Below are 19,731 nucleotides of genomic sequence, written 5' to 3' on the forward strand. Positions count from 1 at the left end.
TATATTTATTAGAAACGAGTATTGGAATTGTTTCAATGCTTTACTTATCTAACTTTTTAAACTACATTGTTTATATTCCTTTTTTTCTTGACATAATCAATATTATAAATTGAAATATCTCTAATCGGTTAAATCAAATCTATCGAATAAGTGGTACAATATTGTAATTATAATTTACTTATTAAATTAATTATGTGCGTATATACACACGCATGTTTATATGTGTATATACATATTTATTACGAACGTAAATTCTTAAGATTTTATAGATATTTTAGATGTTTCAACGATAAGTTTTAAAATGTATTCATGAAGATATTGACCTTCTTCTATGTTTGATGGTTCTTGGTACTCTAGATAAATTTATGCTTCAAATTGTTGAATACATAAGCACGTATGCGTAAAATTTGATATCACAAATACACACATAAACTTAGCTTTTCCGGTACAGGTGTCCATACATGCAGAAGTCTCTTTCTATGGTCTCGAGATTTAATAATGCAAGAAGAGGTCAACTGCATACATAAGTCAAACACATTGATTAATTTAAGTGTTGACAAAAAAAAAAAAGATACCTATGATTCTTTATTGCTTCTTTCTATGAAACAGTGTGATTGAAATAATCATACTGTATATAGATATTCTAATGACATTAATTTTTTATAAGATTAATCTAAAAACTGTGACACAAACTTCAAACGAAAATACTTATTCATGAAAATTTGACGTAAATTATTGCATAATTAAAAAAAAAATATATGATTAATATAGATAGAAGTTTAAATTTTTATAAATTTGCTTTTAAATATTAATCATTTGTAGTATATTTTTTTTAAATTTTGTTTCATTATTTATAAATGCAGTATTCAGCATTTATTTTACTAATATAGGATAATTTACTAATATGTACATATAATATAACAAGACTAATAACATACCAATATAATGAAATATAACTTAAGATTAATGAAACAATCGATAATATAATATAATTTACAAAGAACCAATAATTTATTATTTGCGAATTTTACAATAAATTTAACCTAATTATAAAATGTGAGTAAGGAAAATTGAAATATGTTATTAGATAAAGAGATGCCTAGTTATAATATGTAATACATATAATAAATCATTTTATCACGTGCTTTTGTAAACTGAAAAATTATTTTCATCATTTAAAATTTTACATATAATATTGACTACAGACCAGAGAGTTGCATTGTTGTAAAAATCTGTTCTTTCTGAATGAAGTTTAGCATAATTAGTTATGACACATTTTGGTTTTCAAATTTTTGCATAATTTTTTTTTTAATAATATATTCTATTCTTATATAAATTCAAAATGAGCGTTGTTAAGGTCGAACGAAGCCATTGAGACATTCCGAGGGTTAGTGCCGAGTATCCGGCATGATTTACTGCCCTAGTGGAGTGGGGCATTTCCGCATGAACGATAGCGTACATCGGCGTTTATGACAGGGTCTGAAAGATGTATTGACTTTCCCCGGATACGAAGGACAGGCGCAAGGAAAGGCGAAGAAAGTCCGAGGATACTCTTATCTTAGCTTGACGTGAGAACGGATGAGTTTACAGTCAACTCATTCCCATTTGCAATTTATTGTTGAATAAACCCGTTATGTTCAACTAAAACCTGTTTTGTTTAAATATTATATTTATATAAATGATTTAACGAAGAAGGTATTCCTATTGTTAATGCAGTAACCTTAATTATAAAAAATACACTTGTAAATCTAAAGGAATGCTTTGCCACTGCAATTTCAGAATAAATGATTCATCATTATTGTCATCGTACATCTTCAAGCAACTTTATTGGACCTAATATTTTTCTAATTTTACTAAACTAATTTTAATAATAACAGCTTATTAAATAATACGTAATTAGAAAAAAATTAATTATTTGAAACCTCATACTGTTGAATTCATTGAATTCATGACTTCAGTTTCAATTTTGTATTATTTTTAAATATTAAATACGTGCTACTACGATGTGACTTTTTTGTTGACACATTTGTTCTTCTTTCCAAGAAAATGCTAGTAAAGTAAATTAGAATATCTACATAAGTATTATATCTATCCAATTAAAAAGTTTATACGAATATATATTAATTATTATAATTAAAACACAATTACGAATATATTAATATAACTGCCATTTATAAAAATGAGTAGTGGAGGGGACAAGTGATATAAAATAAGGATACAATTCCTTCTTTTTTATGCGTCTCTTAGCCTCTATGTTCTTTCGCTTATTTTAATGAAATTCATGTTACCTTAAGCAAAGTTGAGTTTGTTCGTTGTTACAGAACTGTCAGGAAAAAATTTGTAATATTATATAATGTGCTTTTCCCTCCTTTTATATTATAATTTTTGTTATTTTCATGTGAAGAATCTGGGAAGTTTGATGGTTATTTATCGATAAATCATTTATTGTTGAAGGCATTTTAAGATTTTATTCGGAAACAATATTAATAATAGCTACTAAAATATAATTATATAATTATAAATTTTCTATTTACTTTTCTATTATTCTTAATTATATTTGATAATATGGTGGTGCTGTATTTATCTTAATATTAATTTCTTTACTAAATAAATAATTGATAATTATAAAAAAAAACTGAAACTTATTATATTTTTGTTATTTTTACATCACTTATATTGTAAGAGTACTTGAAAAAGACTTTACATAAAAAGTAAATTAAATATTTATCAAATTGTATACTGTACTTAAAAAAAAAAATGATTTGCGAATCATATATCTTGCAATTGATATTGAATTTAAAAAAATATATGATTAAAAAAATTAATGTTTTTTTTCATTTATATTAATTAATGAAACTTAAATGAATGTATTAAAAAATATTCTATGATACATTATATAAAAGAAATAGTTTTTATAAAATCGTAAAACGTGAGAATTGTTCCCATGTTAAAAAATAAGAATTTTTTATTTATTAAATTTCGATCATTTAGAATAGTAGACAGCATATTTTATCCCAATTTTTTTAGAAATTGAAGTATTCCATAACTTTACATATTCTAATTTATTTTTCATATTTTTAGTTTCCGAAGGAATAATTAAATGTGAATGAAATATATAAATTACAATTATTTTTTAAAATAACTGCATTACTTAATCTATAATAATCTATTTGAATAAATAGAAATATAATTATATACGTATATACATAAGAACTATAGAAAATATAGAACATATATACAACAAAATGAAAATTATTATTTGTCAATAAAATGTAAAATAGAAAAATGTGTAAATTAGTTTTTACATTGTAATAACAAAACATAATTCAAAAGGTAAAAAAAAATCGACATTTTTCATTATTTCTTTAAAAATGAAATATATGTATATAATATTAAAAAGTTTCGATACCCATGAATAAAACATAAAAAACATTATTGCCTATTTCCAATGGACGATTGATTTTATTTTATCGTCGTTGTAGAAAAGATAAATTCATTAAAAGAAAAATTCATCGCATTCTTGCATTTGTGATGCGAATGATGGTTTAACATATATATATATACATATATATAACTACTTGACAACATTTTTACATTATTTTATAAGATTCCTAATAATTACGAATCACACATTTATTTGAAGCTCTTTGTTCCAAATGTAAATAGGAAAGGAACGTATATAAAGGCTGTATTCTATATATATATATATATATATATATATATATATATCTAAATATATCTAAATATATCTAAATATCTCTAAATAGATCTAGATATCGATTAAAATTAGACAAATTGCAAAAACACACGAGAATTAATGCGGCAGCAATGTAGGGGTGCGCGTGCGAGAAATGAATGAGCATCAACGACATTGTCTCATTGTGGAATAAACGTATACGCAAGCCCATCGGTATCTCTGTTCCTTCCTCGCTTGTCAAGTAGTCGAACACAATACGCTGACATGTTTAATGCAGACGCGAGTCGCGCGCCAATAGTTCACCGTATGTCACCATTTTGGACGACTCATTGTCAGATTTATTCTATACAACTATATAACGATTTTGAAACTCCTTCGCGTCATCTATCTCTATTATCTATCATATTATTATTATTATTATTGTCATTTGCGAAGATGAAGAAATCGGTATTTTGTCAGATTTTTATTTTCACGTAATGATTTTCAAATGGGAGCTTAACATTATTGTAATAAATATTGTTTTTCTTTTTTCGTTGAATCACCTGCTATCGTAAATTTCTTTCTTTTTATAACTTAATTTTCTCACTAGTATTAAGATAGAAAGTGAAAAATAATTATATATTTTTATGATTATCATTATAGTAATCATTTTCTTTAAATTATAATATTTACATGTATAAATTTCAAATTCACAATTGATGTTAACTATTTGAGAATTTAACTTATTCTGATGGTTAAGCATATATCAAAGAATACGCGTATACGTGCAAAGTACAAAAGAAATACTAAAAATTTCTTTTCGACATGTACATACTGTACTTGTTTTCACTAATTTTGAAATAAGACTATCCAAGCTGTAGCTGTCCATTAATTTTAACGAATATGTACAATTTGAATATTAATATATCAACTGATATTAAAAATATTAAATAATAAATATGAATATACAACGTATAAAACATAAACATTTATTACCATTACATTAGAAAAAGAATTATTTATAATATTCAAAAGTTTAGACAAAAAATGAATGTAAATGTATCATTTTAAGATCCAAAAAATAATTTATTTTAATATTTTAATTAATAAAAATTCTTATGAGCTTTTGATAACGAGCATATAAAAACACATTGGATTATTTTTATAATACAGCTCTCTAATTTAATTATATTTTTATATTTAATCAATAATCTAAATTAATCATATAAATGAATGAAAGAAAAAGAAGAAATTTTAGTCTTTGATTAAAATTTCTCAGAAAAATGATTCTGTTAAAATATTTTTTCACCTTTATATTTTATATATTTTCAATTGAATTATATATATCCATAGCACATTTCAAAATTAAAGAATTTTACGTTATCAAATAATGAATTGATTTATCTAAGCAAAAAATCCATTAAAATCTCGATAAATGAAAATTTATTTCAAGATAAAGAAAAATTACTTTAACTTAACCATTTGCATATATAACGACTTATGCATAAAAAGAAAAAAAAGATGGATTTAAATAATAATTTAATAACTTACCAAGTTTATCTTTGAGTCCGATGCATTGCGATATGTGTGGGAATTGAAGTATCTTTCGCCATTTTTTACTCTTTCCTTTGTTGCTGTCACCACCGCCTAATAGAGTGTAAAAAAACAAAATACGTTCAGTTACTGTTATATGGAAGTGATTCAAAAGAATTTAAATCAATAAAAAAAACCATACATTTACAATAAAATAATAGAAATTGAAAAAAGATGTGTAATAATAAATTATCGAGAAAATAGTTTTTTCTTTCTATTTATTAATTTAAATATTATCTAAGTTATTCTTCAGAATAATAATATCAGAATTACGCGACTGCTAAAGATAATATTATAAATATATCGTTTAAGCAGTAATTAAATTTTATATATACAACGCTCGAATTCATACGTGAAATGTCACGCACTGCACGTGTGAACACTCAAACAATATCGCTTTATAGAACAGAAAGACCAATGTACAAGAGAGAGAGAGAGAGAGAGAGAGAGAGAGAAAGAGAGAGAGAGAGAGAGAGAGTCATGAATTAATTAAGAGTCTGCGAATAATTTTGCCGGATGCCACGATGAAATAATTACAATTTATGCACAGTGCCTTTTACCCAAATTTAGAGTCGACCTTTATATAAGCATTATTTTCACTGACAGATCTATGATTTGTTTATTATGAAGTGAACAGTTATTAATGATAGATATATACACATAAATATATTAAAACATGTTTTATATAAGTATACGAAACAAATTTAAATAATTGAATTTAAAAATATTATTGTTTATTATTAATTAAAGTATTATTTCTTTTCTTTCTGTAATTATTCTATAAGTATATTTTCTATATTCTAGAACATATAATTCTATATATATATATAAAGACAATGGAAAATTTTCATAAGTTTAACCGTGTTAAGGTTTAAATAAAATTTTTGTTCGTTATAAAATAAATATTGTTTTAATTTTTAAACCTATAATATTATTAAATTATTTCGTTTTTTTTTAATACTGCAGTGATTAACAGCATAATCAAAATTAATATACAAATATATAAAAAAAATTACACTTAATTAATCTTAAATTTTGAATAATATTAATGATCTATATGTGACTAGCTGTATTGTTTTTTTTTTTGCTGATGAAATAAGCAATATATAATTAAAATCTCTTTAAATTAATATAGTTAATAGTCATTAAAATTTTGATAATAAAAACTTAAATAAATTGAAATAAAAACCGAATGATTTAAAAATGTATTATGCCACAATTATATAGTCTAGCGAATCTTATTCAAATACAAAACTTTTTTTAATAGAAAATGTGAACAAAACAAATTTCGTTTATATTAATGTGTGTGCGTAAATGTATATTTATGTCAATAAAAGTAGGAAATATGAGAAATAATCTAATTATATAATGGAAAAATTCTTCATTATATTTCATTTTTATGGAGAAATAAAATACGTAAATTAAAGTAAAATATCCAAGTGTAAAAAACGTCTATAGTGTTTCAGTAAAAAAAGAAATATTTAAAATTGTTTATCTCGTCTAAGAAGAAAACAATTATAATTTCTTCCTATTTTCGTAATACACTTTGTTAAGAATGAAGTTTCTAACATAAGAGAAATAATAATTTGTATTATTTCATTAGATATGAAACAGGCAAAAAACAGAATAGCACCAATAAAATGTAAAAATAAGTACACTTGTTATGTCATCTATTTTTTGTTATTTCTTCATAAGTAAAACTAGATTGCACTTATCTTATTAGATATTTATAATAAATCTTGTCCGATGTTCCGTGTCATTACGCTAAAGAATATATACTAGTAACATATTTAATCTAATAATAAAGAAAGCCATATATATATGACTGTAATGATTGTTTTATGAAAGAATTCAAGAAAAAATATCTAAAAAATATAAATAAATATATATTGAGTTTCTTTATTTTATCATCAACAAAAAAGTTCCAATATTATATCGTCGTAGTTGATAAATGCGTGTTACAGTATTTGATAAGTGTATATCTTCTTTGTTGATTACGTCAGATATTTTTATATCCATATATAGAGTATGCAAAGAGTACGCGCAATTATTCTCCATTTATGAATTAATACATGTGTGTAAAGATATACATGTAAATGTACATGAGTGTAACTGTATCAAAGGAATACGAATACATTCACAGAGGAATTTATAAGAAAACTTTTAGTGTTTCATCTTTAAGCGCAAAGAATATATTCATTCATATAATTTACTATAAATAAACATACAATACTGTACACTTTGAAAATTTATTTTTAAGGAACTAAATAACGTAAATTACTATAAATACTTTTTCTTTTAATTATTAAAATTAATTTTTTTCACTAAACAATAAAAAATTATAGTATATTTACATGTGCCACGGTTTCATGAAATAAATAAAGTTCCTTTTTATAAACATTAACAAAATAATAAAATAACGAAATGTATATTTTTTATTATAATTATGTTTTATTTACTTAATTATAATGTTAAGCAAAACAAACTTATATAACAGTAAGTTTTTATCGGTATTCATTTATCGAAGATTTCAATATCTAAATATTTGAAATATAAAAAAAGTTAATAAAAAACATGAAGATTAATAAAAATTTATAGTTTAATGTTAATGCATGGAAATTGAATCGAAAACATGTCATTATAAAATCCTTGGTTATTGTTAATTTGAAGTTTAGTTTATAAAAATTCAAATATAAATTCCAATGATATCAGAGATAAAAAAAAACACTCGCAAACATGAAAACATACACATAAACACTCACATCCGCAAGTAAAAAACCCTTTATTTTTAGAATTTAATATATTTATTGGCGAAATACAAAATTGTATAGAACATTTATTTTTCTATCTTTTATTTTACTTTCATTAATAGTCTTTTATTTTACTTGTATTAATAAATATAATGAACATTTACTTAAAATTTTACAAAAAATAATACATAATATATATTATAATAATACAAGTTATAAGATGTATGAAACATATTTATAATATTTTATATATAACTTGATAGGTATATTTTATGCTGAAAAAGGTAAATGTGTATTATTCACGAACATCAAGTAGATATGGGGTAGAGTAAAATAATTATAAAAGGTATTTAACCAGCTTACCTAGATATTTTTTTACATAAACAATTTTTAATTATCAATAAACATTAAAAAATCATATATTTTTCATTGACACAATTATTTGGCTAAAATGTAAAATCTGATTATACTATTTTTACATTATTGTTATAGTGCTTTTTCGAAACACGTCGCATATTTCCTACATTGAAATATTTCAAGAGAAAACGAAAAGTTTCTCAGAATTGGTTAAATTGAAAAGCTATTGTCGTTCAAAATAATTTCTCGCTTTCACATATTTATCTTTCCTTTTGTAATCATTATAATTTATAATATATATAAAATTTACAACAAATTTTTCATACATTAATTTAATTGTATGGAAGACTAACACTCTATCACACACACACACACTCTCTCTCTCTCTCTCTCTCTCTCTCTCTATCTCTGTCGCTCTGTCTCTATCTATCTCTTGCGCTACCTTCTTTTCTGATCTATTGCAGATACTTCGATTACCAGCCTCTCAGAACAGAGAACAGGAGCACATACACTTCTTTAAATCAGCACGTGCGTACATAATACATAATATTTGGCACGACGCTTACTCGCATTTCCTATCTCTCTCTTTTTTTTTTTATTTCTTTCCTCACATGCACAAATCCAGTGCTGTACGACATTGCGCGTCGACTGCGTAATATACTGGCGCGTCGCGACGTGAATTCGATTTAGTTATAGCTGCATGGTTTTTCTCTCTTCGTATAAACTTTTATAGTGGGTAGTTACTGCAAATGCAGTCGAAGTAATCTGTCACATATATAATGCCAGATCATGAATGTAAAATGGTTATTAAGAATATTCCTTGGCAAATGATAAATGAAAATGAAAATGAATTTCAGTTTATTTGGGTCAATTTATTTAAAAATTACAAAAGAAGCAAGTAAATTTAATATCATATAATTCTACGTTGGCAATGAAAAACGTTCTAATAGCCTTGGATTTATTAAAAATTTGCAGCATTATTATAAAAATCTTTGTCCATTGAGTTTAGCTAGTTGAGATGGAAGTTGAAAATATATTATTATTGTAAAATTGGAGATAACAATAAATTAGTTAGGATTACGTTTTACAATATTTACTTTTTTGAAGAAAACTGCTTCGTGTAGAGTGTAAATCAGTTGACTAATGAAAAGAGCTGCTATTCTATGAATTTATAACATGTATTAGTTTAAAAATTTTACTATAATAAGTTGTTTAAAATATATAAATAGTGCAAACTTGCAAGATTCTATTCAAAACCCATTATTTAATTTATAAATTTCGTGACTATGTAAATAAAACCTTTGAATTTAATTTGATTTTATAACTGCAATTTAAGAATGATTGCACCGGTTTACTTGAATGTATTTATCTGTACTTTAAAAAGTTATAATCTTAAGAGAGAAAATATTTTCTCAAGTAATTTTATTTCTTTTTAATCCAGTCTTCTTTTCACGTATTATCTTAATTAAACGATAATATATGACACACATATTATATACAGATTGGTGACATTATTTAATAAAGTTTTAAAATAAAAATATGAAATATTGTCAAATGAATTGTAAAAGTGAAAATATATGTGCATATATTTCGTAGTAAAGTAGCCTTAAATTATTAATGTTCCGAATAAATAGTTCTTTCTTTCGAAATGGATAATTAATTCTTTTAGATATTTAAATAATATTAAAATGCAATTTTATAATTGTTATTTATAATTTGTAAGGGTATCGCTATATTTACATTAAATTTATTATATATATATATATATATATATATATATTAATAAACCATGTTTACTTCATTTATTGTTAATGAAAACTTCAAATAGAATAATAAAGGGTTTATTTTAATTAAAGATGAAAGCTAATAACATTGTGATACAATGTTAAATGAAAATACATATGAATAGATTAATTAAAAATAACCTCCTACCTGTAAGTTATAGTCATTTAAACAATAAACACTTTTCAGACAATAAAATTTAAAATTATTTCATAGAATTAAGCTACTATAAAAAATATTTCATTTTCGTGTTAAATATTTACCCAAAGCACTAGTTCTATGTTTATAGTAACGCTTTTCGTATCTAACATATAAATTACTCTTATCAAATTTGTAAATCACTTGTATCGGTTAATTTGCTATTCAACATTCTCTTAATAAATCAAATAAAAAGGATTCGCAAAAGAAAATACCCTATTAATTAATTACTGGTCTTAAAACATTTTAAAACAACATAATCTTATCTCATTTATTTAAAAACATAAAATCTTAATAATCCATTTCTTTATTTACACTTTAATTTTCATTGCTTATTGTTGGTCCTTCTTTAATAAACGATTGTATTCAATTTTACAATAAATTCTCGTTATACTCATTTCTCATACATTGTTTTGAAGAAACCTTCGTGTGACTAACTTGATAATAATAATTACCGTTGTAAAAATAAAAAGAGATTGAAAAAATCTGGATTGCATCTGATAATTTTATGTTTAATTACGTATTTAAATGTATACGTGAACATTAGAACATAATTTTTTTTTTTAACCGATCGATCGGTCGTAAATACTTTCTGTTAAGCTACAGTTTATAATGCCTATTGGAATGAATGAATCGAAATATTTCAGCGATTTAATTTATACATTCATTACCAATTTATTTTCAATTTTATATCTGAACAGTAAATTGGAAATAAATAACAGCCTGTTTTTTTTGCATTTTACATTATCGTAAACAAATTCTTATTTAATTTTTCATCTTGATTTTTCTCTATATTCTATATTGTATATTATTATTAATCGATTATTTATTATGATAAATTGACATTGACATTAACTAAAAATAAACATTTTTAAAGATATTTTTAAATAAATTACATAAATTATATTTATGTAATAATATTATTATGCAGCTGTACATTCAATTGATAAGGCACAATAATAAGATTCAATTGATCAATTGTAAGGCTAAAAAAATAATTATTTTAAGCAACAGATCTTAAAAATGATCACCTAACAAACATTTTCCAGGCATTATTTAATGTTATACAGAAAAACTTCATTTGCCAAATAGAATTTAATCATCATTTTTCTATTAAATCTAATTTTATAATTACCAATTTATTTAAGACCAAAAGATTAAATTATTATACCATTAATTTCATATATTTCATATAATTATATATTCCTATTAAAATATAAATAATAACTTTAATTAGGAATCATTTTCAATGTATCATTTTATTACATTTAATTTCTGATTTTATTCAATATTATTATAATTATTAAGTACTGTAATTCAAAGATAGATAAAATATCTTATTTTATTATTAACGTAATATTAGCAACTTATTTTTAATCTTAAACTTTCAACGCAAAAATTATAATAATTTAAAGTATAAATTCGTTAGCTTTCATTATGAATATGAATTGCCAATCAAGTAAAATGAAAATCTTTATAATATAATTACCAATGGAAACAAATTATTATAATTATTCTAATCATGAATTATATATATATATATATATATATATATATATATATATATATATATATATATACACACATATACGTATCGTATTACAGCTTTAGTAATATAATATTTACATTATATTATTTCCATCATTTAATAATATGACTAAATCAAAATGGCATTAATTCAATACAATTACGTTGCATTAAATTTATAAAATATTTCTAAATTGATTATTATAAGATTCACTAAACGTAAAATTCGATATTATTTAACACTATTTGACACTGTTATATTAAAATTAAATACTGCAAATCTTTATAAATGAATACTATTTAAAAGCAGTATGTATCACAGTAATAGAATCCGAACGACTGAAGAACTATTTAACGATTTGTATTATTAAGTTTGTATTATTAATATTGTATTAGAAACGTTTATTGACACGAATATATAAAAACAAATTGAAATATAAGGTTGTATAAATTTATCAATTTTCATTTTCTCGAAATTTTTATTTCTTACATTATTATAAAATTATTGTTATGTAAATATAATACACATATAATTTCTGCACATTTATAGCATAAAATGTATAGATTATTTATATATTTCAGAAAATCGATGTATGTATTTTTATAGATATCTAATTAGATTTTTAATAATTTTAAAATAATAAATAATATTTACATAGTTGATTTATAAACAATATTTTAAAAGTAGATTAAAAGTACATAGTTTTAATAGTAGATATAAAATTTCAAAAATTATAATTCTTATATTTTAAGAAAAATTAAAAATATAACAATTTACCAATACCATTAACTTTTGACGATATTTATTTCTTTACATAAAATACAGTGAACTTTAAGCACTGCTTTTATGACAAACAATATTATTGGCTACAACCATTCTTAGTAAATAATTATTTAACCGAAGGAACTTATGACTTACAATTTATTTTAATGGATTAAGTTTATGATATTTAAAATTCTTTTGATACGATACGAAATAATACTTTACATTTTCGTGTGTAATTAATTATACAATACAAATCATTGCAATAATTTTAATAAAAAGGGTCTATATAAAATTATTTCAATATTTGTAATTTAATAAGTAAAAAGTTATAAGTTAGTTACTCTGTGTGAATATAATATTAATTCATTTTTTCATATTTCAAATTAATTTTTTATGGAAAAAGAAAACTTAACTGATAAATACTGTCATTATTATAAAATATTTCTAGTGAGCTTTAATAGTTAATAATTTATAATTTCATTTAATTTTAATTTTTTCTCGAATAATTTTTGTATTTAAATAAAGAATAATTTAAATTGAGATAGTTTAACAGTTTATACGGTAAACAAGATTAAAATGTTAGTGTATAACAATTTTGGGTTATAATCTATATGGCGTATAATCATATTATCAAGTATTATTTTTCCAAGCAAATTTTTCCAGATAATAAAATTTCAATTGTTACGTATAAAGATTGATCTATAAATCAAATTATATGTATTTTATGTTAATTTATTAATCTTTAGTTACATTAATACTATTTATTAACTATTTCATTGCCTATAAAATAATTCATTTAGTTATCAAGTTTTCAACTTAATAACTAACGAGAATATGAATCATGAATTCTTTATTTTCTCATTTTTAACATTAGAATATTTATATACATTATCAAAATTTTAAATTCTTCAAAATCTTTTTACATTTAAGTTCTAATAAATAGATTGAAAATTAACTCAATTCCTTCATAATGGTAGAAATAATTTTAAGTAAAGATTTTACATTATAATTTTTAAATGAGCCTATAAATAAATAATTGTTTACTACTTACTTAAGTGTAAATTTTTATATAAAAATTGAATAAGAATAATGTAAATCGACTAACACAATATAAACATTAAATAACAACTTGAAATCATAACAATATGAAACAAGTAATCAGAAACGTCGATATTTCATTAAGAATACAATAGTTTTTTATTTATATTGTGTCAATGGATAGAAAAAAACAAACGTGTTGGGGATATTGGGGGGCCGGGAATTCCCACAAATGAATTAATCCTGTGTTAAAGCAAAATCAGAAATGTTTTTCATTGTTACCAAGCTAGACGAAAGGTGTCATTGCATTGGCTATTAGCGAAGTACCTCGTAACACATCATGGTCAAGTATACAAATATTTACATAATAATAATAATCCTAAATTTTCTAACATTGTAATTAAGATTATGCGATTCAAATAAAATAAAAATCTTATTATTTATATATCTAAAATCGAAGGCGAAATTTCAATTTTTCCTTTTATCTTATTATATTAAATTATGTGCCTGTCAATAAAATCATTAAATAAGTTATATAAAAGTATTTTAAATGTGTAGGTATTTTTTTGAAATTTTTTCCAATTTTTTTTTATTATTTTTATGCCTTTTTAGAACAGACTGTAAATAGAACGTTAATTTTTGTAATTAAATACAATTAATTTTATACTTTCGATAATAAGATTCAAAGTAGGGTTCTTTCAAGATTTTGTAAGACCTTTTTATATTGAATAAGTTATTCGATATTACATTTACTTAAAATTCATAGTCACTTTTATAGTTCAAAACTCATTTAGAACTTTCAGTCGATTCACAAAATAATTTATTACTATCTTAAAAGTTTTCTACATAACAATCAAAGCTACATTATTAAATATAGGTAATATAATCAAATGTGTGAAAATACATTATTTCGAAACGACACTTTAGTTCGTTAAATAAATGTTATTATCAAAGTAGAATTATAATGTAGCGATACTATACATAATTACAATAAAAAATTCACTGAAAATTCTTGGACAATAAAACATTATAAAGCGAACACCATAATTATAAAACTATAAATATGAGTTTAAAGTTTTATTCTATATGTAATCTATAATAGTAAATTTTATATTTAAAGTAATGGCTAGAAAATTTAAATATAAGTACATATTCATTTCGGATATTAGCATGCCGTTCAAAATATTGAATTTTGTGGTAATATAAATTTTGGTATGATTTTCTAATTATAAATGTGGGTAGAAATAAGATGATATGTTAATTTAATTTATTATTTTTGAATGTTATAATATTTGATATTCTCAAATTTCATTCAATCTTAAACATTCGACAAATCTCATTTTATATTTGTAACTAGAAATTCTACTAATTACAGATAGGAATTGATTGTTATCATTTTGTATACAGAACATCGGTATCCTACGAATTTCATAAAAATAGTGATTGATCCTTTTAACTTTTATATAAGAATTGTCTTAAATTTGTAGTACATTTTATCGTTAATCAAGTGATGGTAATATTGACTTAATAATGTCAATTAACGTTCAAAACGTAATATTAAAAAGCCGCGTTTTTCATCCATCCATTAGAATAATACAGCCCGAACGACATATTTATGTGTCCCCGACTTTATTTATATTTAAATTTCTTCTCATTAGCTATTTTCAGATCATTGATTCGTCACTTTTAACTTTCGTTGAATTATCAGTACAGTGGATGAAGAAAAAAAGGGTATAGTGTCAGGAAGAGCCACCAAACTATTATCGCTTCGTTCTTTCGGTCGTTTGCTGCTGCCTCGCGCATCGGGTCGTTCGAAAAATCAATATCTGATGCTCCAGTTCGTTTGTACACGCGCTTCATCACCTACATGCCTATCTTCAAGCTTCAAGCCATTTACGGCATACGTATTGTGTGCATTATACTTGTAGATTTTGTATATGTACTTATGCTACGAGTAGGTATATCTATATCATGCGCCATGATGATTTGTGTAAGGCTTTTGTTTGTGGTCGTATTTCCCTTTTTGCATAAGGAACGATCAGCGTATTTATTTTTTCGACATTCAATAGTGCATAATTTGAAATGTGAAATGAAATGGAAGTATTATACTGTTATGTTTAATTATTTAATTATACTTAAAAAAATTACTTTTATACACGTGTATGTATATTATATTACACTTTGTTAGTACTTTTCGTTAGACAGATGGCGAAAAAACTTGAGCCATAATTAATTTTGGTGGGAAAATAATTGATTGGATTCATTTAAAATATGGTAATATAATATTGCGATGGGGCACATTATTACGAGAGTAAGATTGTTGAAATATCGATTTATTTGTCCTCGTCAACTTTTATTTGAGTAATGAAATTGAAATAATTCATTAATTTTAGATGTATTATTAATATTAATATAATTGTAAAAAGCTATTCGAGCTTGTGAGACAAACTATGAAAATAATATTATAATTATATACCGTTGGAAATTTAAAAAATTATACAATTATTTGACTATATAATTCGTAAAAATCGCCCATATAGCAATTCTTACTTGTTTATAACTAGATAATAAATCAATTAATCTATTTCAAATAGTATTTAAAAAAAACTCTAATTGAATTTAACCAAATTTATTCATAAAATAAAAAAAAATCTTTAAGCCGGCTTTATTAATTGATTTTCTTTAATCATATAAATAGACAAATGTTTTCACAAATTCTCAAATCTCTTTACCTCTAAAGTATTCTTTGAATAAATTGTAGATATATAAAAAGTATAAAGTAACACCTATGTAAGCGTGCTAGAAAATATTCATAGAAAACTTATAGAATGCATCCTTTTTTATGCCTACAGCATTTCTTGAAGAATAAATTTGCCGTTAAATCTAAAAAATCCATGATAATTTGCTTCTTTTAATTCTAATTCCAACTAGTCAGATCTACATTGAACATATAGTTATGGTAACTTTTATTAGCCATTTATGTGTACATATATATATATATGTGTGTGTGTGTGTGTGTGTGTGTATGTGTGTGTTTGTGTGTGTTAAGATACTTTTTGAAGTTTCTAAAATGAATATTTTAATTAATAGTATTAAAATGGAATAAAAATTATTTTTAGATATATTTACGGAACCTGTGAAATAGATATTAATGATTTTCAGAAAAATTTTTATTAAAAAGGTTTATCAACGTATAAATAAAAGTTTTGCTAACAAATTAATAGTTAATAGTGAACTGTGATAGCACGAATACATCTATAAATGAGCATTTTGGAAAAAGAGAATAAGTTTTAAAGAAATATGAGCTTGAGGAAATTTAGAAGCTGAAGTCTAGTGTTTATAATGTATTTATTTTATAGTCTATTTGTAAATTTTTACGGTCAGTTTTACAATTCTGTTTCAGTGTTGAAATTATACAATGTTTTATAAGTTTAAAGTGGATAATAAACATTGAGCGTCAGTCTCTAGTATTTCCAAAAATAAGCAAAATACTGATATTCTTGATGGAGAAATGATGCTTAGTATTAGGAGACATTTAAATTATAAAATACTTGGGACTAATTTCATCCCTTCGGTAAAATCATTAGACTAATGTTAATTATTCGAATTCATCCACAATAATACCAAGTACTAAGTTTTCTTTGAATTTGAAATGCAAGCCCAAACGGAACGAACTAAAAGCCCTTGCGAAGAAATAAAAAAGCTAAGTATATAGCGAGAAGGTGAGAACAAGGTTTACGTACACTGACCTTCTCTCGCTTTGAGGTACACAGTATTGGCTACGATGTTCTCCAACTCCATCAATTCCAGCTTGATGGGTGTCGCGCGGCCGAGTGTATGAAGGGCCGCGCCGGGGATCAAGTTGTAGGCGGCGGCGCTTCCTCTCCGGCTTCTGCTGCTGGTGCCGCTGTTTTTGCCGCTGCCCTAGGCCTCGGTCCACTTCACCTCCTGGGCCGAACACCCTCCCGGGCCTGGCCAGATCCTCTCCCATCTGCGACCCTACCCCAAGGTCTCTTACGGCCCTCGGACTTCAGTTGCGGCCGAAAGTAAGCTTTTGGCTGGAATTGGCGCGCTAACTTCGTTACCTTCACTTTCCAAGGCTTCGCGATCTCCTCACTCACTCTTTTTCCGTTTCTTTTAATGGATTTAGGCTCTGATTTGAGAGTCCTCATGGGCTTAAGGATCGGCCACCTGCTCGTTCTGATCTTGCCGTAATAAAAAGCGGGTTCATCTTAATGTCCGTTTTTATTATCTCTTCAACAGATATAAATAAAGAAAACAATTAATAAATAAACACTATTATAAAATAAATAGTATTAGTATTATATAGAATTTTTTAATCATTGCTATATATATTAAAGTATTGGTTTATTGAAATATTACGTAAGCACGTGTATTTCAAAGTAAGGTAAGAATGTCAGGTACGATTACTAATCATACATAAAGTTTAGAAAACCCATCATTTTAAAATTAAAAAAATAAAAGAATCTGTGTCTCGACAAAATTCGAGAAAATGATTATTATATCAGCAATATACTACCAACTTAACTTTCTTAAAAATAACATCCAAAAAAACTAATAATAGATATAAAAATTTTTTTCTTTTTAATACATATCGTAATTGACTCATGGACGATATTAGTACATGCAAATTTTGTATTTTTACACTAATGAATTATTATGAAGTATAATTGAATTATTTCGTCTAAAGTCTAAAGTAAAAAAATTTGCAAATAATTTATATAATAAACTTAAATAATTTAATGAAGCATTTTGTTTAAGTACAAGAAGGGAGTATTTTTTATTCTTTGAATTGCCACCCCGACTCATACATTTTACCTCATACCCTTACGCAAATGAAATATGGGTTTCTGGTGTAATAGAACGACCGGTCACTCATCCAAGTTTTTACTAGAACAATGTCTATATAAATATCATAACTAATGCAAATCGACTGTCGCTGTTAAACTAGCAACTGGTGATAGCTTTTGGATATTTAGCATTGGCTATTATAAGCTATAGTGTCTCTTTAAGTATTAATTTTTATATTATTTTTCGATTTTAAATAATAAATATATAGTGTGGTATTAAAATATATGCGATCATTGAAAAATCTGATATACTTTCAAATAAAATTAACAGCTATAAATATTTTAAACTTTGAAGAGACAAAAAAAAAATCAGACTGCATGTGAAAAAAACTGCTTATACGGTAGATTCCGTACGAAAAGGCTCTAATTTAAAAAGTATATATCATTCGTTTCACTTGAGTTTTATGCTGAAACGTATGTATATATAGGCGCGTGTGTGCGCGCGTGGGTGCGCGCGCGTGCGTGTGTGTACGTTATGCGTTTTTATCGTATGTTTCTTACATACAATATTTTACGGAAATAAACTGAAGAAATTTATGTAATTTATTCAAGAAAACGACTTAAGACAAATAACATTCACATTTTCCAATTACTGATAACAATGAATTATATTGAAAAAATTCAAATGTAAAGTTTCTTTTTCTTTTATTAGCAAATATAACTTTTTTACATTCGAATATTTATTCATTTATATGTGTTTATATTTATATTTCCTTAAATAGGAATATAAGCATAGGTAGTTAAAATAACTGTTTATTTATGTTAGATAAATTATTTTTAACAAGTAATTTACTTACGAGTTAATATAAATTTTAATATAAAATAACATAATATAATATGGGGCTGGTAAAATAAATATGTATTTAAAATTAAATATAACTAATTATATTTAATGATTAAGTTTCAAATATTTATAATATTAAAAATGATAAAATAGTATTTTATAACGCAATTTGTTTAAAAATTGTAGTGGTTTCATCATAAAAAGTTTTTAAATTAAAAATACGTTTACTGAGTTATTATTGCACTCATACAATTTTTTATGTTATTGAAATAACGTTTTATTATTAACATCTATACTCTAAATTCATATATATATATATATATATATATATATATATATTAACTTTGGAATATACATTTTTCTATTAAAATTTGAAATCCAATTGTTTT

The 19,731-nt window shown here is 23.9% G+C and overlaps 1 protein-coding gene across 2 annotated transcripts in view; it reads right to left on the reverse strand.

The window, feature by feature from the left end:
* The window catches only part of Gprk2 (G protein-coupled receptor kinase 2), a 30,530-nt gene extending 12,690 nt beyond the window's left edge, over window positions 1–17,840 (reverse strand). The window contains exons 1-2 of one of the 2 annotated variants that reach the window (XM_011500866.1): window positions 17,437–17,840; window positions 5,228–5,323 (exon numbers count right to left, since the gene is read on the reverse strand). In XM_011500866.1, the coding sequence (XP_011499168.1) occupies window positions 5,228–5,323; window positions 17,437–17,488 (148 nt within the window). In that variant the 5' untranslated portion in view covers window positions 17,489–17,840. Of the gene's footprint in view, window positions 1–5,227; window positions 5,324–17,430 lie in introns of both variants that reach the window. The other variant, XM_011500865.1, reaches the window with a different exon arrangement.
* Between the last annotated feature and the right edge of the window lie 1,891 nt (window positions 17,841–19,731).

The sequence above is a fragment of the Ceratosolen solmsi genome, unplaced genomic scaffold (assembly GCF_000503995.2).
Source record: "Ceratosolen solmsi marchali unplaced genomic scaffold, CerSol_1.0 scaffold27, whole genome shotgun sequence".
NCBI lineage: Eukaryota > Metazoa > Arthropoda > Insecta > Hymenoptera > Agaonidae > Ceratosolen > Ceratosolen solmsi.